The 24,738-nt window shown below is 42.2% G+C and overlaps 1 protein-coding gene across 4 annotated transcripts in view; it reads left to right on the top strand.

Annotated features, from left to right (window-relative positions):
- Window positions 1-19,064, top strand: part of RBBP5 (RB binding protein 5, histone lysine methyltransferase complex subunit) — a 46,300-nt gene extending 27,236 nt beyond the window's left edge. For 3 of the 4 annotated variants that reach the window (XM_066600161.1, XM_066600159.1, XM_066600160.1), the window contains exons 7-14: window positions 1,945-2,064; window positions 2,315-2,468; window positions 2,561-2,632; window positions 4,365-4,482; window positions 5,071-5,140; window positions 7,421-7,650; window positions 13,235-13,426; window positions 17,728-19,064. In XM_066600161.1, coding sequence (XP_066456258.1) covers window positions 1,945-2,064; window positions 2,315-2,468; window positions 2,561-2,632; window positions 4,365-4,482; window positions 5,071-5,140; window positions 7,421-7,650; window positions 13,235-13,426; window positions 17,728-17,756 — 985 coding nt within the window. In that variant the 3' untranslated portion in view covers window positions 17,757-19,064. The remainder of the gene's footprint in view (window positions 1-1,944; window positions 2,065-2,314; window positions 2,469-2,560; window positions 2,633-4,364; window positions 4,483-5,070; window positions 5,141-7,420; window positions 7,651-13,234; window positions 13,427-17,727) is intronic. The other variant, XM_066600162.1, reaches the window with a different exon arrangement.
- The last annotated feature ends 5,674 nt before the right edge of the window (window positions 19,065-24,738 follow it).

Below are 24,738 nucleotides of genomic sequence, written 5' to 3'. Positions count from 1 at the left end.
CCTCCTTTTTGATGGATGCTGGTTGCTCTCAAAAGTTTGCAGCTGAGCTGCTTGGGACTCGGCTCTGAAGAGGGGTCTGTCTCTTAACCCCTTCCCGCTCCAGGGCGTAAGTTTACGTCCTGGGAGCAGGGTACTTCCCGCAACAGGACGTAAACTTACGTCCTGGGGATAGCGCGATCATCTATGATCCCACAGCGGGAGCCGGCTGTCAGTCACAGCCGGCGTCCCGCTGCAACAGCGGGGGGGGGGCATCAGAGATACGCCCCCCTGCTGTTAACCCCTTTCCTGCCGCGATCTGAGTAGATTGCGGCAAGGAAAGAGTTCACAGAGGGAGCACGCTCCCTCTGTCTTCGGCCAGCTCTCGCGATGTTATCACGAGAGCCCGACCTGTCGCTATGGCAACAGGATGCCAGACACTGGCATCCTATGTTGCCAGTGCCTGAGATCGCTGTATAAGCAATAAGCCCTGCCATGCCTTATCACAGCGATCATCAGGGCTGTGGTGAAAGTCCCCCCAGAGGGACACAAATGTTGTAAAAAAATGAGTCAAAAAAAATTGAAAAGTAAAAAAAAACAAACCCTTTTCTATGCTTTTCCTCAGATTAGCGTACAAAAAAAGATTCAAAAAATTTAAAACCCCACATATTTGGTATTGTCACGTCCGTAACGACGCGTACAATAAGTTGCACATGCTTTTGACTGTGCACGGAAAAAAGCGTTAAAAAAACGCTAAAAAACTGAGGCAAAATGCTAATTGTTATCATTTTGCCTCACTAAAAACACAATAAAAGTGATCAAAAAAGCCGTATGTACCCCAAAATGGTACAAATTAAAACTACAGCTCGTTTTGCAAAAATAAGCCCTCAAAGAGTGCCGTACATCAAAAAATAAAAAAGTTACAGGACTTTGAATGCAGCGATTTAGAAAAGTGGAAAAACCTAAAAAAATGTAAGAATTTTGGTATCTTTGTAACCGTACCAAGCCGCAGAAAAAATGGATTGCCTTATTTATGCTGCATGATTAACGCTGTAAAAAAAAAAAATCTCTGGCAGAATTGATGCGTTTTCTCTCCCTGCTATCATAAAAAAAAAAAAGGTTACAATATAGTCTATGTACCCAAAAATGGCATCATCAAAAACTACAGTTCGCCACGCAAAAAACAAGCCCTTATTTGGCCACGTCAACGGAAAAATAAAAGAATTATGACTTTTGATAAATGGAGAAGAAAATCCGCCACAAATCCTTGCGTCCTTAAGCCCTAAATAGGCTATGTCATTAAGGGGTTAAAGGTAACTTGTCACTAAGTTCATAGAGCCGAAACAGGCAGCATGAGCCCAGGACAGGTATTCACGTTGCCCAGTGTATGTTTTATTCTAAAATGCTGCAGCGTCTCGGAATAAACACCTTGATGTTTGACTCAGGAATTGGGTTCGGAGTCCCGGACATGAGACATGTCACCTGCACCAACCCACAGCATGTAAAGTGACAGCTCTGTCCATATACACAAAAGGGGAGAGTGCGGTCCCTGTGCATGCTGCAGGTGAGGAGGGCCAGCGCCACTGGTCTCCGTGACTTGGAGCTCATTTTTTATGTCAAACTTCAAAATGACTTTATTCTGAAACCCCACATGGGCGGAATGACCTTGGGAAAGGCTACCATTAACCTGGATTGCTTAAATGAGAGAACACCTGTAACGAGCAAGATCAGTGTGCATATATTTGGTTCCTATAGTTTTTGCTCTGTTTTTCAGCCCATCCCTTAATAGTGAGTGGTTATTATAAATACAGCATGTGTCACATCTTTTGGCGGTGTCCATATCATATTTGCCTCGCCTTGTTAAACCTGTGCTAAATTTCTCATGTGTGCTATTACAAAATTGGTATACAGTATGTTAAAAAAATGTTGTTTTTTTTTGTTCACTTTTGACTATTTTTTTTTTTCTAGCTGTTTCTTGATAAACACAGCTGATAGAATTATCAGAGTATATGACGGACGGGAAATATTGACATGTGGCAGGGATGGAGAGCCTGAACCCATGCAGAAACTTCAAGATTTAGTAAACAGGTATTTATCAGAAATAAAGGCTGCAGGTGCTAAAGACCCTGCACCGACCTAATATTTCTCTCAGCAGAGAGCCTGCTGCAGTTGTATCAAGTCTTAAGCAATTCTCTGCAAACTCGGGGCTCTAGAATACGATACATTTGACCTAAGATGATGCATTGCTACAAACTATCAGAACTGAAGAGAGATTTGGGATGCTGATGACCTGATACAACTGTAGCACACTTGCTTTTGTTTTGCTCTCTTCTCTTAGGACTCCCTGGAAGAAGTGTTGCTTTTCCGGGGATGGTGAATACATTGTGGCAGGTTCAGCAAGGCAACATGCGCTTTACATCTGGGAGAAAAGCATTGGAAACCTGGTGAAAATCCTGCATGGGACTCGTGGTGAACTGTTATTAGATGTTGCAGTAAGTTTCTTTCAATTGTAGATTTATTCATTAATAATAGTGGTTTACATGTTAATTAAATGTCCTTTTAATCTCTGTTTTTAAATTTCTAGTGGCATCCTGTCAGACCAATCATTGCATCAATTTCAAGTGGCGTTGTTTCTATATGGGCACAAAACCAAGTGGTATGTGCTGTGATGACAAATCTGAATAGAAAAGTGTATTTTTACTGTGCGCCTCAACTTTGCAGCCTTTTCAAATAATATATTATGAAATTGCTTAAATATAACATTTAAAATAGACTCTTGTGTGTTTTTTTTTATGAGACGTTTCGCTGAGCACATTATTGCAGTTTACTACACTGTAACAATGTATATAAGAGCGAACAGCATGAAGCTCAGGGCAGAAGAGTGATCCCACAGGGTCACCTACATTAATATATTGTCCTATGTTGACAGCCTGCCCCTACATACACCTGCGAAAACTGCTAACGGAATCCCTCTAAAGAAGAGGACCTCTGTCTTTTTTTTTTTTTTTTTTTGGTAGCTTCTTTTTAAACTTCATGAAATGATACTGGAGTATCTTTTCTTAAAGTTACAATGTGCCTTTCCTCTGTTAGGCTGAATGCCTATGAACAGATTTGTACCGCGGTTTCCGAGGCAGAATTCCACAGGTATTAGGTTCTATTGAACCTAATAGCTTTTCTGTCAGCCAATGCCAACATGCAGAATTTTACCGCGAATTTGCGTGTGTGGTAAAAAAGGCAGCTATTTTCCGTGGATTTATGTCGCATTAGATCTCCATTAATATAGTATCATAGCAGACCACGTAAAAACGCGCGTTTTTCTGCGATTACCAGCAAGCGCGTTTTTGTTTACCACCACGGTACTTCCGCAGCATAAATCCGCAGGTGTATCCTGTGGCGCTCATGGGCATAAGCTCTTTTCCTCCTATAAGTAAATTGAGGCTGAGTGTTACCAGTTGGTTGTGTGTGAGAATATTTAGGGACACACCCTCTGACACGTGGAATGGTAACATAGTCTTTTATTTATTAATTTGAAGGAGAAATGCCAGAAATCACACAGTAGATTTTTAAGAAAAAATACTTGTCAGTATTAGGCTGGGGTCATATAGGATGGAATTTCAGCGGAATTCTTGCAGCATGGCCGCCCCAAAAAACCGCAGGATAAGCGCAGCTTCAAAACTTGGGGCCCATAATTCCGGGTTTTGGAGCAGTTTTGCTGTTGGCATTCTGCTGCAGCTGCCCCCCCCCCCCCTTCCCATAGAGAGGCCTCTGCGGAAACGAGAAAGGAATTGACATGCGGCAGAATTTAATTCCGTGCTGCTTGTCTGTTTTCGTGCAGGTTGGCCGCAGCGTATGGACGAGATTTTAGCAAAATCTTGTCTGCTTTGCCGGCTAATCGCGGGATTAGAAGCCTTGGGTAGAATTGCCGTGACGGCAGTTCCGCCCCAAGTGAACCCAGCCTTACTGTCAGCTCTTGCACACATGACTTCCAGTTGGGCGCGAAGCTGCTCAGTAGTCACTAGTCATTCCGTTGGCTTCTTGCTCAGTGTAAACAGGAGTTGCTCAATCTTGGAATATCTACTGTTTACTGTGTATGGAGACTGGCGGCCAGAAGCTGCTTCGCTTCCTTTATCTGTGTAAAAGCACAGGAGCCAATAGTCACTGGAACTGTTGACTGGCGCTCCCATGCCTATTGTCTGCTTAGATCAATGTACTTTGCTTCATTGGTTCAGTGTTTGTCACTGATAATAGGTTTAGAGTTTTTTTTGTTTTTTTTTCCCTCTCCTAACTGACACATTATACAGGGAGATGTGTTCATTAGAATTAATTTGTCACAGATGTTTCCTCATCTTTATTTCTCTGCTTTTTTTTTTTTTTTTATTTTGCTGTAGGAAAATTGGAGTGCCTTTGCTCCAGACTTCAAGGAGTTAGACGAGAATGTGGAGTATGAGGAGCGGGAATCTGAGTTTGATATAGAAGATGAAGATAAGAGTGAACCTGAACAAACTGGTAATTGGGTGACAGGCAATGATCTGAGCTTGATTTCTGTCTATGTGACTCATCTGTGTAAGGAGGGATATTATCTTATAAAACCACTGAATGGCAACCAAGCCATTAAAAGTGTAAGTTATTTTGAATAACTTTTAACTTGACAGAAGTGTAGATCTGTGGGGATCCAGGCACTTGGGCTTGGGGGCCGGGTGCAAAAGTTCAGCTCCAGCTGTATAACTTATATATGATTTATATAGAGCACATACCTGGTTACACCGCATGGTCCGCTCTGCTCCTTACTATCAGCCACCACCAGCCAGACCAATCACGTGGTGGAATGTAAGCCTTGGTTTTCTGCCATCGCAGATTAGCAGTTTATAAATCAGACGCGTTTGAACATGGCCTATTAGGTTACGTCATTCCTCTGTCAAATTACTCCCATTCATTTTAGCTGGCATAAAGCATACATACCATGCTGGACAGAAAGGAAGTAATTTACATTATAATGACCCTAGAGGGTTTAGTTTATTAATTATGAATTTGCGACAATTACACTTTAAAGATGTTCACAAACTGTGATTTTATATCTGTTTTCCTAATGTTCAGGAGGAGATGCAGCAGAAGATGAAGAAGTGGATGTGACTAGCGTGGACCGTATTGCAGCTTTCTGCAGCAGGTACTTTTTACAGTTTGCAAACATTTTTTGTTGTGTGCATTTCAATATGTCCATTATATAATTTCCAATCTTATCAAACAGAAAGCTCAATTACAAATTTAATGTGAGGCATATCATTTGACAGCTAGACCAATTGTTAGGCCTTCCGACTCCCCCATAGACACACCTGTCAGTAGCTTCCATGATTGTAAAGTATCAAGCATGTTGAAATCCAACATGGAGATCCTATTTTCTCCAAACATGTGCTATTAGGGGGAAGTGGGAGGACACCGCCCCGTCCCATATACACATAAGATTATCATCTGAAAGTGGCGCACCTAAGCAGGCTCTGAGTCTGCTTTATTGGTACTCAAAATTAAAAACAAATGCGTTGTTTCCTGGAAGAAACACATCAGATCTTTACCTAGAATATTCTTTCAGTGCAAACCGTATTCAAAAGTAATAAGTTTTACAAAAGGCATGCTTTTAAATCATAATTTAGCTTAAACCCTGAACCCCTAAACTTGGGGCACTTTTACATGGGCCATTAAATCGTTCAGTAAAAATGCATGCCCCGACTGAATGACAAACGAGAATTTGTTCGCTTCTCATTCGCTGTTCAGTTTCTACATGCAGGAAACTAAACGATGGATCGGCCCGTGTAGACAGGCAGTCGGTCACTTATGAACGACTGCCTGATAGCTGTGAATGGAGGAGGGCGGACTGGTATATCCCTGTCTTGCTCCGCCTCTATTCACTAGCGATGATCATTCTAGTGATAAACTGCTGGGGCAACCTGTCGGGCATCTGCGCCTAATGGGTAATTCCATATGAAAGGGCCCTTAAAAATAGAAATGGTTCTAGAAACTATTTTTAGAACTATGAGGGGGATTTATCAGTGTATTCCCACCAGCTTCCTGCTGCAAGTACTTTACCAAATCCATATTTATGTATTTTTAAAAGTACTTGCAGCAGGAAACTGGTGGCAATAAATAAAAACCAAAATGAATCTTTTTCTATAGCACCAACATATTCTGCAGCACTTTCAGGTAGTGAATACACTGATAAATCTGCCTCATAGTTCTAAAAACACTTTCTAGAGGCATTTCTATTTGTAAACCTAATCTATTAATCTATATCTTGCTGTGTGTTTCGTTTTCTTAAATGCACTGTATAAAATGTTGTCATTATTGGCTCTAGGATGCCAGCACCAGGGAAGTGAGAGAAAAGGCCCGTAGTCTGTAGTAATCAACCTTTTTTCATATGCGTATAGGGTTTGCACTCAGGAACACACTCTTTGAAACAAAGCTACTGAAGAGCAGCTCGCACTGATAGATTGGACACTTATGGACTTTTTACATGTCACAAGCTGTTGAGCAAACTATGTCCGGTTCTCATCCCAGTGATACTCAGTTCTATGCTGTTACACAGGAGCGAGTATCGCTGGTATCACTCACAGCGCTGCTAGTACAGAGACATTGTAGGCCAAGGAGTGTTCTTCCTCCAACCACCCCCATTCACAGTAAGCAGACAGTTGTTTAGAAGTGACTGATTGCAGTTTACACTCAACGGCACGTAATACACTTTTCTGCATGCAAAAGCTGAACGATTCTCGTACAGTCACTTCATGCATTTATACGGGACGACTATTCAGATTCCCGTAATCATCCCATGTAAAAGGGTTAATATATGTATTATATTCCTTTTTACGTTGTATGGGTAATGTGTGCTCCTTTGCAGCCTGCTGGGCCATAACCGCTTGTTTTTTTAAGCTGCAACACTCACAGCAGGCAGCTGGCTGTCAGGCTTATTTTATATCCGTTTGGGTTTATCCAGGTGGGAGGATCCTTTTGGGCATGATGTTTTAACACAATGGTGTGTGTAAACCCAATTTTACAATAGGCAGGTAGGTGTTCAGGCTTGTATGATTGATGGGTAGACTGGCTGTGTAGATAAAGCAGCAGATAAGTTATCAAATGCTGTGGCTATAAACACTGGTATTTTACAGAGAATTTGTTTTGGAGTGTTCAGTCGGCAAGACTTTCTATAGGAGCCAATAGGCATTTTGCAGAAATCTAGACAATATGGCTCTGCCTACTCCACTTCCCTCCAGTTTAGCTAAGGGCAACTAATGAGTGGCGACTTGCCAAGGGAGTGAGGCTTATTCTGTCTGGGACATTCTGTTTAGTACAATTTTGCCAGGTTGTTGGTATAACTATGTTGATGAATATGCCAGTTGTTTTTCACCATATTTATACACAATACAGCAAATGTAAAAAATGCAATTTTGCTTTTTTGCAGTGATGAAGAATTGGAAGATACAAAAGCACTTTTATATCTTCCCATTGCTCCAGAAGTAGAGGATCCAGAGGAAAATCCTTATGGGCCACCTCCAGATGCAGGTCAGATGTCCTTGAATGAAGATGGGACAGGAACAGAGAAAAAGCGACAGGCCACCTCAGATGGAGCACAGCCCCCAAAGAAAAAACCAAAGACAACAATTGTTGAGTTGCAAGGAGTACCCAGTGATGGTAAGTGGGAGAATCTGCTCTGTCAGACACCTGTAGGAATCTGGTTGCACAGACTTCTCTTTGAGCTGATTATTTCTGTTGCACTGAATGCTCAGAGATAACAGGTATTTTATTCATAGTAGGTCTTATTCAAGATTTTATGTTTCATTGTATTTGATGAAAAAAATGCTGTTAGTTTAGACTAATAAGTAGATCCTGGGTGCGCAGGGTTTGTATAGCACAGGAGAAGAAGCTGATCTTTGGCCACTAACAGCTACAATCAGCATTCTATTCTGACAGTGGCATTTAAACAGCCCCATCAAGATTGGATCACAAGGTGCCATTTGGTTGTCATTGCAGTTGGGAACCTTCTGAAGCCCCCCAGGGGTGTCGTGTATTTTCACCTATTGAGGCAGACCTGTCTTAATACTGTGAGAGCTGAAATACCATGTACTTCAATACTGAAGAATTGCAGTACATGTTATAAGCTATGAAATGATCGCAAGCTCAAGTTCCCTAAGGGGACTAAAAATGAATGAGAGAATTTTTTTTCAATCATAAAAAATAATAGGATATTTATTTAACAAACCCTTTTCCTGTATTTAGGATTTAAACATAAAACATATTTGGTAACGCCGCATGCATAAAAGTCTGATTTATTAAAGTAGAGCATTTATCCCGCATGGTGAATGTCATGTCAATGTAAGAGGACCCTAACAAACCATCTCTCTGTCAAGAGCTCAGTGTCTCCTCATTAGCATGAGTTTTTATTAATTTAAGTCTGGCACTGATAACGGCCTCATCCACAAACAGGCTACCACACTGAGCTCTAAGGGCGCTTTTAAGTGGAACGATTATCGTTCACAAAATTGTTCTAATGAGTGAAATTAAACAATAGTGGTTTAGTCTAAACGTGTGCCAACCACTGAATGATAATTGTTCTGTTCACTTGTCGTTCATTTTATGAAGGCATAAAATCCTCGTTGGCTCGTTCACTTATTGTTTGGTTAAGCAGCGCTCATTCAGTCCTTCTCATTCACTTATATAGCGAATGTGAAAGACTGAACGATTCTGAATGATTTTTTAATTTGAATGAGCCAACGATGTATCTGCGTGTCTAAACAGGCTGCCCAAGCGAACGAGCTAACTGACGTCATTCGCGTGATAATAGTTTTATGTATACAGACCCTAACTCGATTAAATGTTCTTTTTAACTATCTATATGCAAAAAAACGCACACTCTTCTTCACATCACAGGTCTTTTTAGTGGTCAGCTAGGGCTGTGATGTCTGACTTTAATGCTAAGTTGACATAGCAATGAACAGACTTATGCTGTGAAGGAGAGTGCGAGTATCTCTGCATTTAGATAGTTAGGATGTTAAATAGAGTAGTAGTATACCTGGAACACTAGTAGTACTTATGACATAGGGTACGCGTGTGAAATTAAGGGCCTGTGGGCTGAATCCAGCCCGCCACCTCATTTCACATGTCCCACTGGCCATACAGCAACCTAATAGGCATTCCACTCAGCCAGTCTGCAGCAGCGGCAGTACGGAGTCTGTGACTGCTGACCTTTTCCCCCAGTGTCTGCATGCGCCGTCGTGATGGGAAGGATCAACAGCAGCTGCTGCCGCCGGACCTTTTCTGCCAGCTGGGTTAGTGGAATGTCTGTAGAGATGCTGGCCAGCCAGTGGCCGATAGGGGGGTTGTTATTACTACTGAAGCCACAATGAGTGGTCGCTAATTCTATTTGGGCCACTATGGGAGACCCTATTACTAATACAGTCTTACAATTACAATCGGCGCTTTTGAAAGTATCCATAAGCCTGATGTTGCTAACTGCCAAATGTAATGACACTAATTGGATAACCTAATTGGCAGGTCAGCCCAGTAGATATTGTAGAGAACTGGACCACTGATGATGGTATAACAAAAATGCATAAGGTCATTTAATTTATATTTTATTTTGGATCATCAAGTAGATGATTTCGATCATATTAGAATTGACACATGGTATTGTTGTGCCATACTGAGCTCTATTACCCTTACCACTTATACGATTATGACAGGTTTATGCTTTGCTTTTTTTTTTGTGTGCGGTTCTTTCTAAAGGAGAGTATTTGCTTTAATCTAGTATTTTATCAATTGTTTGAACAGCATGAACCATGAGACAAGTTCCTTCCAGTGTTGCCTGAATATAATTAAAGGGGTTATCCAGACAGCGCCTGAGTGGAAGGGCTGCTCCGACCCCTGTGTAGTGACTGGCACTCGTAATTGCACGCCTGCAATTACAAGTGTTAACCACTACACAAGGGTCGGAGCAACTGCTTACGCTCCGACTCCTATGTATCTTTACACAAGGTAATTATCACCCGAACTCTTGCTAGAAATTGCAAATTCGGGCAACAGAGCAATGGATGAGAAATTGCTCTCCTGTTAGTCACTTTTAGCAGAACTATAAACCAAGAGACGGGTGGCTGGAATGATCCCCGGCTGCTTCTTTATTTACTTAAACTACAGATCTATCTCTCTCCCCGCCGCTACCCCCTGCTTACCCCCCCCCCCCCCCCCAAGCCTGCTCGGACGAGAATGCAGTTACTCGAGAAGAGCGATGCTCGCTCATCTCTACACTCTACTCATTTCGTGTAGTCTTGCAGGGGTAAGGTAGCATTGGTGTACAATGTATAGTTGTATCAGCTTTATTATTTGGCTATACATGATTTTAATCTGAATTTTCTGGGTTTTGAGATGATAAAAACTAAGATTCCCTTGTAAGTGGAGCCGGAAGGAGTTGAATATATTTGATTCAGGCTTCCTCATCCTGCCATCTAGCTGAGATTACCTATAACAAAGAAGTTGTCACCATAACTAATGGTGGGAGGAGGAAGCCTGCGCAGACTAGGTCTGACTTCCCCCTTTACCGTGCATGTACATGGAACAACAGAGACCGCTGCAGCCGCATAAAGTAAAAGTAGGGCATTTATTTTATAGGTGACACGTCGGGTATGCTTCTAGGATTTGTTGTGCAGCACTTCATTCTCTATACTTATTATAAACCATAGACAAATGTAACATTATTGCATCCTGTACACTTAAGCCCAAGGCATGAAATCTGTGTACACGTACTGAAGACTTTACTGCATCTCAGAGCATGAATTGTAGAGCCTGAAAAGCCACAGGCTGGAGACCCTACTCTACACCCTATCCTCGGTATTCATGCCAAGTGCATACGATACATGACCTGCCACTACACCGCAGACTTATAGGATATCACTGCATATTATATACTTATATGGGGCATCATTTGTACTCCTAGTGAAGAAATATGTGGGGGAGATCACTGCACACACATATTATATATCTCTAGAAATTAAGAATTATAGCAACTAAGTAGTCAAACTATCAAGGCTTTAAGAAACATCCATATAATCTGCAGGCAAGGATAGCTGCTACATGTCTCTGTCATCTGAGGTGCTGCCATGCTGTTAATAGAACTTTTTTTTTTTTTTAATTAAACAAAAACCCAGTGTTTGCCTTCCCTGTCCCCCATGGTCTTCTCTCTTTCCTTTTTGTTTCTTCCCCATTTGTGCATGAGGTTCTTTCCTTATAGGTGACATTCCAAGCAGCTCCACTCTTCCTGCTGTATCCAGATATCCTCCTCCTTGCCCACTTGGTCATTGTGGTGTCGCTGGGCACTCTTATGTCTCACTCAGTCCTTACCTTCTTCATATCTGAAAACCGTTCTTAGATTTGAATAATATACTGGATTATAGATATTTTGGTCACTTTTCCCCTACAGAGATTTGTTTATTGTTTTCTTATATATGCACCTCTGCTTTTTCTGTGCCTCGGAGGGGTTTCTCTGCAATAGTGTATGTATTTCCTCCTTTCTTCTATACAATAAGATAAAAACCTTTTTGAATATGGGAAGAAAAACAATTTACATTAAGGCCGAGCTCGCATGAGCATATCTTGCTGCTAGATATACGAGCGGGCACTAAGCCAGTATGCAATGACATTGCATACGTGCTGCCTATCGCCATGTATTCTCTTTGCCTGTATTTGCACGTAATGCGTGCCAAGATAGAACATGCTGTGTTTTTTGTTTGGGGTTTTTTTTGCATGTGTAATATACGCAATTCATGGGAGAGGCAAAAGGGTCGCCAAAGCGATATTGATACAGTGCATTACATGTGCAAAACCCTACCATATACTCGTGTCAAATAGCCCTTACTAAAGGGGTTTGTGGAGACAGTTGTTCAACATCACCTGGCAGAATTTCGTAGATCTAGGGGTATGTTAACCCTTTCCAATCCAATTTGTATCCTGGTTTTCCTAGGGGACTTACTTTTTTTCTACTGTTATACAACGGCGCTATATGCTGGTAAAGCCAATACTGCAGGAGGTGACACGTTAGATAGGCTCCAACAGCAGAGAGGCTGGCAATATACAGTAAGAGAACTCCAACGGGCATCTTCCAACATCGGAGCTGTACAGCCTTAAATTAGAATGTCTTCAGACGTCAGACAGTGGATTGGAAAGGGTTAACATGTAGCGCAAATATCTGTGGCAAACTCCGCAGGATTTACACATCCAGGACAGAGCCCAAATCCGCACCACTGGTGTGGATTTTGACGCAAAATCGGCTGCGTATCATCTGACCTTCAGCGCTGCCATCACTACAGGCCGCCAGTCCCAAGAAGTGCTGACAGCGCCAAGATTGCAGAGGTGAGGAGAAAACTGTACCTTCTGAAATCAGCTGCGGATACACCAGTGGTGCGGATTTTGATTCTGTTTTGGATGTGGAATTTCCCGCTGTGGAAATTCTATACTATTTCCACTACATGTAAACGTACCCGAAGTGTGACGCTTGATACCTACTCAGAAGTTGTAATTGTGGAGGTAAGCTGTTAGCTGACTTTTATTGGCATTTTTTCTGGAACTTTTGATGACATTAACCACTGAAATTATGGGGGACTTTTAACCCTTTTCAATCCACTGTCTGATGTCTTCAGACATTCTGATTGAAGGCTGTACAGCTCCGATGTCAGAAGATGTCCGGCAGTGTATTCTTACAGTATATTACTGGTTGCTCTGTTGTCGGGGACCTCTCTAGCATATCCCATACCGCAGTACTAGAGAAAAAACCCCTAGGAAACCCTGAATCCAAAATTGGATTGCAAAGGGTTAAACCCTTAAGGCTGTCAGCTGTGCCAGTTATAGCTCACCATTGTTATTCCCTTGGGTTGTCTGTTCTGGCACTGTGTCATAGCGACACAAAGCATTGTGTGTATTCATATACTAAGAGATGCTGATGCTTTATACACTAATGTATATGTTTCCCTAAATGGGGCTTAAAATGAGGCCTTATACAGTCATGCCAGTGAAAAAAAAAAAGAAGGGTATCACAGGCGTGCGGCAAGAACAAAAAGATTAAAGTAAAAGTTTAGAGTTGAGAAAACGGACTGACTTCATGACTTTAGGTGACTGAATTTTTTTTGTTGTTTCCTCCACCAGGGGGCTCTCTTTGCCTCTTAACAATTTTTTTTTTTCTATTTTTAAACATGTTACAAATCTTTATTTTCTTTAACTTTTCCACTGACAGAAGTTCACCCGCTGCTGGGAGTTAAGGGGGACAGTAAATCCAAGAAGAAGCAATCCGGACGACCAAAAGGAGCTAAAGGTAAAGAGAGAGACTCTCCATTTAAATCGAAAATCTTCAAAGGTGACAGGGGCATGCCTCTGGATTCAGCAATGAAAGGCAAAGCTCCCGGTGAGCTGCCGCAAGTGCTGACAGGTAAGCACTATACAAATAGGTGCCGACCTCACCTCTGCTTCCTGTGGCTCTGGCTTCATGCAGCCGCTGTCTCCTCGTACGCTCGTCTTAAACCTTTCACGCCGGGTGGGAACCATTTGCAAGATCACAGGAAAGAGTAAATAAATTCTGGAAGGATATTTTGGAATGCTTGTAAGGGAAAGCAAGATATTGGGTGTCAGTAAAAATTTTAATATATTTCAATTTCAAGATTTCTTTATCTGTTTGCATTTCAGCACACATTCTACCAGTTCTGTTCTGTAATTCTCATCAGTCGCATGTTCATACTGTTCCCCCGTTAGTGATTGGTTTAAGACTCAAGTATCATCCTTGTTTCCCTTGACTGCAGTAAATTAGTAACCTCTACTTACTCCTCTGTGCTGTTCCCTTGGATTTGTATACACACTGTTAATATAGAAGAGAAATGTGGTTTAGATATAATGGTTTTGTAAACCCAATGCCAAACCTATTAGTAAGCCAAGCTTACAAAAAGTGCGGCTGTAATGGCCATTCATTGATGTAACACTAAATGAGGTTTTCAGTGAAAGGAACTAAAATGTATAAAATTAAAATCTTGAAAGGGATCTTTAGATGAAACAAAGGTAGAGTACCCCTGTCCTACATGGGACGATTAAAATGGAGATATCCCACAAAAATAACTACTTATAGAATAAATAAGTGTCTGATCAGTGTGGGTTAAATCGCTTGCACCCACCTAATCACAAGAATGGGTATCCTGAGTGCCCTTGAATAAAAGGGTAGGTGGCATACCATGTGCACTACAGCTTCATTCATTTCTCTGGGACTGCTGGAGATGGGTTAGTACAAGTGCTGAGCCAACTCTGGGAATCCCACAGAGATGAATGGAGCAGTAGTACGCACACGTTACCACAGCTCCATTCATTTGCTGCGACACCCCCCCCCCCCCCCATGCATCAGGAACCCTGTCTTGTAATTTATGGGGTCGCAGCAGTAGAACTGCTAGGACCAGACACATTACTTATCATGCTCCTGTGGGAATTTGAATGACAATCGTCCTTTGTAAGAAAAGCCATACGCCTATCGGTATGTATTTGGATTGATGGAGGAAATCTATAGGTATGCTCATACAAAGCCAATATGCTGCGGATTTTGACTAAAAATCAACCGCCACAGTTTTCCGCCCCCCCCCCCCCCCCCTCCCTCACCTACATAATACCCCTAAAGGGGTATTCTGGTTACGTCATGTTTTTTTTTTTTTTTTTTCAAGTTTTCACCCATCCACTGGATAGTTCAGAAATTTTCACAGCAGCACTCACCTCAAATAAAACACCCAACAGAGTGTAGGGATGCACGCCCAGGATTTGACCCAGATAAATATCTTAAATTGGCCATCCACTGGCTAGCTGAAACTGATCAGTTTTCACAGCGATCACTAAACCTAATAATAGGCTAATACTGTTTTGTATATGAAACGTCTCAAGGTATCTCATTGTCAACAGTCAATGAAAGGTGACTCCTGTACATAGCATAGAATCTACCATTCACAAAAGTCATGATCCACAGCTTCCCTCTTCCCCTTCCCTGCACAATGATCTCTTCATAGGTCACCGAGCATAACCACAACACACTACCATAGAAATCAATGATTCATCTCCAGACTATCGTCTGTGTAGGCATATCTTTGAGTGCAGTTGTGTTTTGCTGTGTTTCTTTGTTACGAAGACTAATTTGGGTAACCTATTACCTTCTCAGAAGAGATGTGACACTGCGGATGGCTATTTTTAGCAAGTTGAGTGTAAAAATACAGTTGATCGGTTTATTTTTGGAAAGTAGGACATTATATGCGTCACATGCAGACGTTGCTAACGTTTGGTCACTGGGAGGTAAATGTGTAAGCAGCAACTAACCCCCGTGGGGAAATGATGTGATCTTACAGGCAGCAAGATGCACAGGGCCACATAGCATCTGGGTACATCGTTTCACAGTGTTTAGAATAAAGATGCTATAGTACCCCGAAGAATGATTGCATATAGTGATAGTGTTAAGCAAGGCGGCCTATAACATTGCTAAGTCTGCTGGCAACGGAAAATATTGCCTCCATTGTGGTCTACCAGAAAAAAGGAGTAATCTAGAATACCGAGGGAATTAATGCCAAAACTCTCCTTGCTTTCTAGTCTAGGCATTGATAAGAGTCCATGGCTGAGAGGGAATTAACACCAACTTCCCTCTTTGGTCATTCAATGTTCCGTGTCTAGTGGGTTACTCACTCACCCTGGCTTCGGTAGGAGCTTCTGACTAAAAACTGATCATTCCTTTTCTTTCCCTGCAATAAATATAGAAATCAGTGTAGGGAGCTGACAGAATAGTGCCGCTGTTGAACATTAGTCTGCATGATTGGGCAGAGTGCTTCGGGAGTGTCTGATCATTAATAGGCGAGTACAAGATATCTGATTCATCTGTTTAAGGCTTCCCTCCGGCCGACAGCAGAGTTTGGCATACTTCATCATTGATGAACACTAAAAATGGAACCAACTCGAAAATTGTGGCACTGGAAAGTGTTGCAATTGAACGGATGTCTCCTAGGCTCCATTAAAAACAATGGGAGCGTTAGACTGCGGTTAGCACGGCGCTTAGGATACCTCGCTAATAGTGTTAGAAAGTGCCTTATGAGGGAGGCCTAAGTGATGAGCTAATCAGAGCAGTGGCAGTTTTTTTTAGAACTTTGTGTCTGAGTTCCATTAACAGAAATCTGAGCCACAACAAAGGGGTTCAGGTTTAAAGGACTTATTACAGGAAAATAACTGCCTATTCACAAGGTGACAAGTGTCTGATCATAGCGGTTCTACTGGCACTGATCAGACACTTATCATTTAATCTATGGGTAAGTCATGAGTTATTGTGGGATCTCTCCATTTTAATTAAACCATTCAATCAAATCAGTAGTGGTCGGAGATCACAGATTTTGCCAATGTAATCCTTTAACTGTCAGAGGTGTATCTGGAGAACATTTAGCCTGGACTTCCCCTTTTAAGATAAATTCATCATATATAGTTGGGGGAAAATTGAACCATGGTTTCCCTTTTTGAGCCTCCTTTTTATCGCAGCACAACACACAAACTTGTGTTTTTTCCTGCAATGCGTTTTTAAGATTAAAAAGTCCTAATGACTCTTGTGCTAAAAAATTGTAAGAAAATCATGCGTGGCAGTGATGGTTTTTAAGAGTTAAAGCAGTGCTCAGAAATCACAGGAACAAAGACACGATTTTTCTTGCGATGATCTCGTGATCACCCGTGTGAAACTACCCTGAACACATCATGTATTTTTGTTAGCCATTAAAAGTTATCATATCTACAAGATTACTTGGTTTTCTCTTACTGAGAACAATCACATTATCCTAAGTCGCACACTGTGTTAAATACCTTCTTTGTTATGCCATGGTTAGTGTTGGAAATACTCATCCTTAGCGCTGCAACTTCTTTAAAAAGTCGCACATTTAAAAAAAAGTTCTAAACCATTGCACCAGCTAAGGTCTCCTGCACACGGGCGGATTTACATTGCGAGATCCAGAGTGGGATTCCGCAGCAAATCCCGCCTATAGCATGCTATGGCAATACACGATTTCCTGCCCACGAGCTGGGGTCATCGGCCAGGCATCGGGTCGAACTCCGTTGTGGGAATCCGGCATACGGGGTCCGACCCGCCCGTGTGCAGGCGGCCTAAATCATGCCCACGAATTTAGACTAAAGGTAAAATGACAAGGCGTGAATAATAAAATATAGTCGCACAGCTTTCATAAATACATGTCACTTAGACTGAAAAAAGTCGCATTATAGAGCAAAATCTGGGTGCATGAGCTTTCTGGAATCTCCCCGATGTATTTGACTTGGGGACGAACAGTTGGATGTAAATATGGAGGTTTGTATTCAGACGGCTTCTAGTTGCTTGTGCTTCCCAGTAGAAGGACTTGCCGTGTAGACGTGTCGCTGCATAGATTCTTGTCCACATGTCGTGTTTGTGACCCCCACGGAGGGCCAGATGCTTCTGTGCTTTGCTGCTTCATCCCTCCTGCTCATGTGATTATTAAGTGATGCTGCGCCTCTCAGTTATGTTGGTTATACAATCATCAAGTGTAACAAATCCAAGAATGTACTAACACAAATTTAAAATATTATGAAAACAAAATGGCAAAGATCTACGAAGTGGACATAAAACGTTACATTTGATGACTTCATAGCCAAAGCTAAGCAAAGATGGAACCTGCCCTTCCAGTGTCACCTTCTACTTGTGTGTTTATCTTTCAGGTGGAGGTGCTATCTCTGAGCTGCTGTAAGAAGACGCTTTGGGTCCGACCTGTCTCCTACTTGCCAATATGGGGAATTCTACAGACTTTTATTGATCTGGCCGTGTCCAGTGACACCTTGAGTTTTCCTTTATCTGGACAACTCGTGTCTTCTTTTTTTTTTTTTTTTTTTTTTTTCCCCTCCGTCTATCTTGCTTTATTTTACATAGCAGACATATTTGTGACTCTAGCAGCAGTTTTGTGAAATTGCCTGTACATACATTTTTTAAGAGCAGGGTGAGAGTTGAAACCTGAAATTCCTATGGGCCTTTTATACGGGACAGCTGGTTGGTTACAGATACCAGACAGTTGTCCCAACGAAAATCGTTCCTGTACTTGTACACAGAAACCAGCATGCTAGTGAATGGAGGTGACGCGTTCCAGCCACCCGCCTCCATTCACAGTAAACACGCAGTTGCTCATAGATGAACGACTACTTGTTTACACGGCCGGTACGTTGTTCAGTTTTCTGCATGCAGAAGTCTGTCAGTGTAAACGTTCTGCACGAGCGCTAACCACCTTAGCCGTGACTTCGGTGCTCGTGCAGTCGTTTGGCCAACTGTTATCCATTGTAAAAGGGCCATCAGTTTGTAGTCTGTTGCCATGAAGACTGCCTGCAGCCCAACTCGGTGATCCTAGAATGACACTGTTCTCTGTTGTATGTCTCTGGATAGAAAATGCCACTTCTATTTTTATATTGCAGTCATTTTCCCGTGTATTTAGGTGAGGTTGGATAGACAGTTTACTCCATTGTGGACTTTTCCTGCACTTCACACACTTGGATCTCTTCCATATTGGGCGCCACCTTTAAACTTTCAGCTGGAGAAAGCCTTGTATGAAGAATACGAATACTCGTGATCTTATCCATTTCAAGACCAGCAAGGCTTGGGGCCTCTTGTCATCAGCGTTGGGGGAATCCTATCAAAACATCCATCGCTAAATTCCATTTAAAAACTGTATGCTGCGTTATTTAGTCCTGTAAAAAGCCAGAAGCCCAGCCAGAAACCGAATGCACCCCAGTATGATCAATAGGGTGTGTTGGCCAGGTGGTGCAGTTCTCTTACTCCCCAAGGTGAGCAGGAAAGCAGAACCCCCGACTGCTGATGTGATTGAGCCCTTATTGATGCTACGCTGGAAAGGAAGATGCTAGAATTCGTTGGACACTTCTTACAGTAACCATTATTTTATTTTTATTGTTTTAGTACGTTTGCCATCTTTATTCTCCTGTGTAGATACATTTTGATCCCATGGATTTCTGTTTTACCCTAGCTGCTCGGGAAATAAAAATCTTTGCCTACATTTTTGCTCTGTTGACTAATAAGTTCATCTTTAGTTTTGTGAATACTGAATAAATCACTGATGTATGAATTTAAACAATTATTTATTTTAATCCTGCTACAAACTGAAACTTCACCGTGAAGTAATTGTTTCATTACTTTCTCCTAAAGTAGATCGGACACCTGAAGGGTAATTTCACACCGCACAATCGCTGGTGTCATTCTGTACCGAAGTACCCGCAGCAATTATGCTGGAAAACTGCATTGGCCAAATCTGAACTTATATGGTGCAGATTTGGCCTCAGTTTTTACAGTGGATCTGCTGCGCTATTTAACCCCCTTGTATTTCAGGAATTGATATCCGCAGCATACACTTCTTGTGGGTTTAGAATCCACAGCAGTTTTCAAAAGCACTAGATTTGTTAGGGAAACTTTCTGCCCCATGTGAAGGCGAGTTCAAAAGTGTCCCCAGGACTTGTACTGTAAGTGCTGCAGTAATTCCATCTTGTGTGAAGACAGCCTAAAGATTTTGCACCTTTTTGGAGCAGATTTTTTTTTTTCTTCTTAAATGCCTGTTTTTCAACTGAAAAAACATTTTTGCAATCGGTTGGGATTAAAAGTTTTGCACCGTTGGATACTCCTTACTTTTGATATATCACGGTCTACACATTATATCTATCAGCAATTTCCACTGATGGCTTATGGGGGTTTCATCAGGAGTATAAACATTTTTACAGCAGCTGGGCCAATTTTAAAATAAAATAGATCATGTTTCCGTCTCCTTGGACCGCCAAAGTAGAGCTGAGCGGCTCACGTTGCCCCGGCTTCCAGGTAGGACAGCCTGGTGGAAGTAAATTGTCTCAAATAAGCCCTAGCTGCCTAAAAAAATACATCACCTAAGAGGCAATGTCCGGCTCAACCGCACGTCTCCTTAGGTCCCCAGCAGACTTGCTTGTTTTTTCTCAGCACTTCCTGGTCAGGACTTTGAAAAACCGTGCCTCCAGGAAGTGCTGCCTCTGATTGGCTGAGCCACGTCACTCGAGAACCAATCAGAGCCAGCGCTTGATGAACCAATCACAGCCAGCACTTTCTGTGGGCGGGAATTTTGAACCTCCAAACCAGGAAACTTCAAGCAAGCCTGCCAGAGCCTCAGGGAAGACAGGCGGGGAGCCAACAGCGCCTGTTAGGTGATATATTCTCTCTCTCTCTTTTTTTAATGCAGGTAGGGCTTATATTTCAAGCCCCCCAAAAGATTCTGGCAAAAGAGCGCTACAAAGTCGCTTGACTTTGTAGCAACACAAAATCGCGATATGAGAAAAAGCGGCTATATCGCACAGATGTGATATCGCTGTCGTATGTGGGAAAGAGGCCTAATGCACACATCAGCGCCACCTGCTGGAAACAGGAGATAACAGTATAAGGCCTTATTCATACGAGCGTTAAAACTTCAGCAGAAAACCACGACCGTCTGAAGCATTGGATTTTAATGCATTCGTTCAGATGGGTGATGTTTAGCCCGTAAAATCGGCCGAATTTTAATACGACTGGCAAAGATAGGTCTTTCCCTATCTTTTGTCTGTGATCAGCGAGCAGCTCCCATAGAAGCCTATTGGAGCTGCCAGCAAGAGGAGGGGGAGCAGTAGCTAGTGAGGCTAAACCTTCTCAGCTGGCTCTATTGAGGCAGTTGAACAATTTCCAACCAGCCGACGGAATTTCAGGCTGCAGCGTATATGCGCTGCACCCAGCCATGTGAATGAGCAAGAAAAGATTTGGCCATGGCTTTCTCTTGGTCATGCGTTTTTTTTTGGCCAGACGAAAAACGCAACGCCCATGTGAAAGAGGCCTTCTACAGACATCAGCGCCATCTGCTAGACATAAAAGTTAACCCAATGTAATGATCAAGATAATACAAACATCAGCGCCAGCTGCTGGACACAGTAGAAAACAGTGTAATCAGTATAATACGGAAGTCACCGCCACCTGCTGGACACGGGGTATTACAGAGTAATAATATAATACACACATTAGTGTGTATCTTTTGAGTGATAACCGTTGCGTCTAAATGCAGGACATTGTGCAGTTTTCGTGCACAATGATTAATTCCTTACTCAATTCTAGTTTTCTAGAATTGAGCGATGAACTCTTAGGCTGTTATCACAATTTGCAGCGCTGCTAGGATTCTTTCAGCTCATGTCCTGCTGGTAGTTCACAGCGGGACGTGAGCTGTAAATGCAGAGAACAATACAGCTGTTTGCTTATGCAAACCAGCTGTATTGTTCGCCGAGTGATAGCGGCTGTGTCCTACTCCACCTGCATAGCTCTTTAGTAGCTAATTAGCCACTAGAGACTATGCAAAGAGGATCGCTTAAAACTGTCATTCAAACTGTCGTTTGAGCGATTTTTGAGCTGTCATCTTTCAGTGTAAATGGGGTCTAACACGACATGATTATCCCTGGACACAGGATGTAGTAATCAGTATAATACAGACATCAGTGCCATCTGCTGGAGAGAAGAGATAGTACAGTGTATTGAGGAGTGTAATACAGACATCAGTACCACCTGCAGGTGGTGTAATGATCAATGTAATAAACACATCAGTGCCATCTGCTGGACAGAAGGAAGGATGGTGGTGGTGGTGGTGGTGGGGAGACATAATAATACAAGAAACACCAAAAAGCAATACATAGTTTGCCCTATATCAGATTTGAAGCTCCAATGTCATGTGGAGGTTAACCTTGTGCAGGGTTTAACCTTCAACTCCAGGTGCAGGTTGTCTGCACATGGTCAGATTTGAACCTGTAACTCAATCACTGCAAAGCAGCAGCTATAATAACTGAGCTACTAGACTTTCTGGTTTAGCCCCTCTGGGGGAAAAACACATCATACCAAAATAAAAGCCTAGCAATTTTGCCTTTGCTATGACTTGGAGCTCCAACTCCATGTGAAGGGACCCGTTCCGAGCAAAATAAAAAAAATAACAAATGTAAGAGAAACTAAAGAAAAATGGAGGTAGTAGTCCTGGCTATACTGTATGTATTGTGGTACCTCAGTGCTGATGTTATGAATGGTGGGAAGCACTTCAGGAAGCAGACTTGGAGGATGAAATCAATTTAACACTTTATTGAGGTAGAGACAGTTCTTTTCTTGGTAGCAGTTACAGCTTTCGCATTACGTTTACATGAAGTAGATCATGACAGGCATTATTAGAACACAAATTCCACACGCATCATTCACTATAGATTCAGTCAGCTGGTTTGGTCTAAAAAGGGTTAATTTGTTACTGGATTGCTTCTTTACTCTGACTCTGGCTTCTGTTTCTTCCTACTGAGCTTTCTTCCTTTTCTCTCTATAGCTCTCTCTTCTACTACTGTAGCTCTCCAGAAGGACTTGTGCTATGGTACTTACACTTTAGATGTTTTTCCTTCCCACCACACTGACTTTAGAGTAAAGATGGTCTCCTCGATCCTCCCCGATCTCTATTTCAGGCTCCCCTGGGTATATATCTATATTTCACAACACTTCTGCTCGATTCACAACTTGATTGGTTGTTTGGGTTGGCTGATTCACAGTGATTGGTTGTTTGGGTTGGCTGATTCACCGTGATTGGTTGTTTGGGTTGAATCGAGCAAAAGTGTTGTGGAATATAAATATATGCCTCTCCTGGACTAGACTACCTAACTCCTCCCACTCACTACCTTTTATGTTTGACAGCTGTCTGACTATTACGATGTCTAAATAGGGCGCTGCCAATCATTGGCTGGAGGACGGGGTAGGTGTGACTAGTCTGCAGCTCATGAATATGCAGGAATAATTCTGGGTCTGGCCGCTACTAATTAAATGAAAGTTTCTCCAAAACTACTACACAGATCCGCACAGCAGCCATATCAATGTAATCAATGCGATGGGCACTACCGTATGGTGCTCTCAGCAAGGGCTGCAAAAACATGGTGACTAAGGAAAGCAGTCATCATTTTCTAATCTACAACCACTTTCAGTTTTGAACTACTAAAATTTTCTCTTCATTATTAACTACTAGTAGAAGCCCGTCCCAGGACGGGAACTGCAAACTATGTATAAATATCTATGTATAGGGGGCACTTGCTGTAACCTTGCCGCTCGCTGTTCTTCACTTTCATTGGCTTTTCAATGTCTCATTCTCCCTGTTTGCGCAACTTGGTGCTCCTCTTATATATTCGAGGATGTACCAGGATTTCACTGGACTTTTGTCTTTTGAGTTTGGGATTTGTTTAATCAAGGGTTTACTTTGTAAAACCACCATCGTGGAACCTCAGCAGATGACTGCTGAACAAGTGTATATTTCACGATGTAGGCTTGAGTGTTAAGAGATAGCTGTGCGCAACTTGTGTGGATGCAGATGATGTGTGGTATGAAGTCTGTTGTACACTGTGGGTCATGGAAAATTAGTTTGGCACCACACTGTTATTGAAGCTGTACCAGAGAACGATTGAACAATCAGTGTTTACACCGAATGATCAACAAACGAGCCAACAATGATTCTTTTGATTGGATGAAATGAACGATAAACGAATGAATTATCATTCATCCTTCAATCATTGGCTGCGTTAATCTTTCAAATTCAAAGGATCCAGTGATTTCTTTTTTAATAGTGATTATTCCGTGTGAAAGCATTCTGAGGGTTCTTTTACACGGGCACTGTGATTTTCGTCCGGCTGAAAATCGCATCTCCCGTTTATGCGCCCATTCAGACGGCTCGGGTCCAGGGAGTATATCAGGTCGGGGGGGAGAGAGAGTTTAACTCTGTTAATCTCCCACCCCTTTCCTCCCCCTCTCCGCCTCTTGCCGGTTGTCTGCAATGGGAGGAAGCTGGATGGTTTGGGAGCTAGTGTGCTAATCGTCTACCACCTACTACTTTTGCCGACAGCCGACAAGGGGTGGGGAGGGGAGAGGGAGGGTGTTTAGCAGAGCCACTGCTAAACTCCCTCCCACCTCCCTTCTCTGGCAGCTCTCATAGGCTCCCATAGGAGTCTATGGGACTGGCTGCCGTATTCCGGCCAGATAAGATAGGTCGAGAACTATCTTTTTGAGCTAGCGTAAAAAACGGCCAGCCAGAATGCGCACTGTGTGAGATAACTTTGCCGGCCAGCCATTTTTACACACTGGAAAAACGCCCATCTGAACTGATGCATTGGAAACCAATGCATGAGATGTGTAGCATATATCGGCCGGCCGTGAAAACAGGGCCGATATACACTTATGTGAATGAAGTCTGAGGCTGCTTCCCCACTTGGTGTTTTTTTTCTTTTTGCTGCATTTTTAAACCAAAGCAAAAAAAAAGCATACATTTTTCAAAAACCGTGTGCATTGTTAAAAACTGCATGTGTTTTTTTAGAAACCACATGCAGTTTTTCAAAGACTCATACTTTTATTGTTGCAGTTTTTTGCTGTGGTTCAAAAGTATTGCAGAAAACACCAGGTATAAGCACAGCCTAACAGCAAGTTCGCATATCACATAATTAAGTTAGATATTGCGCAGTACAAAGTCATAAAGGAAATGCATTTTTTAAAACTGCATTTTTATTTTTGCTATTTCAGCCAAAGGAAAACTTGTTCTCCACTAATTAGATTGATTTTCTGCGAGTTTGTGAACCTGACAGGTCCAACAGGTGTTCACCGAGTACATATCTTGTATGGAAGAAGATTGTGGCTCTTACAAT

The sequence above is a fragment of the Eleutherodactylus coqui genome, chromosome 4 (assembly GCF_035609145.1).
Source record: "Eleutherodactylus coqui strain aEleCoq1 chromosome 4, aEleCoq1.hap1, whole genome shotgun sequence".
Lineage (NCBI taxonomy): Eukaryota > Metazoa > Chordata > Amphibia > Anura > Eleutherodactylidae > Eleutherodactylus > Eleutherodactylus coqui.
This window is presented reverse-complemented; position numbering and strand designations above follow the sequence as displayed.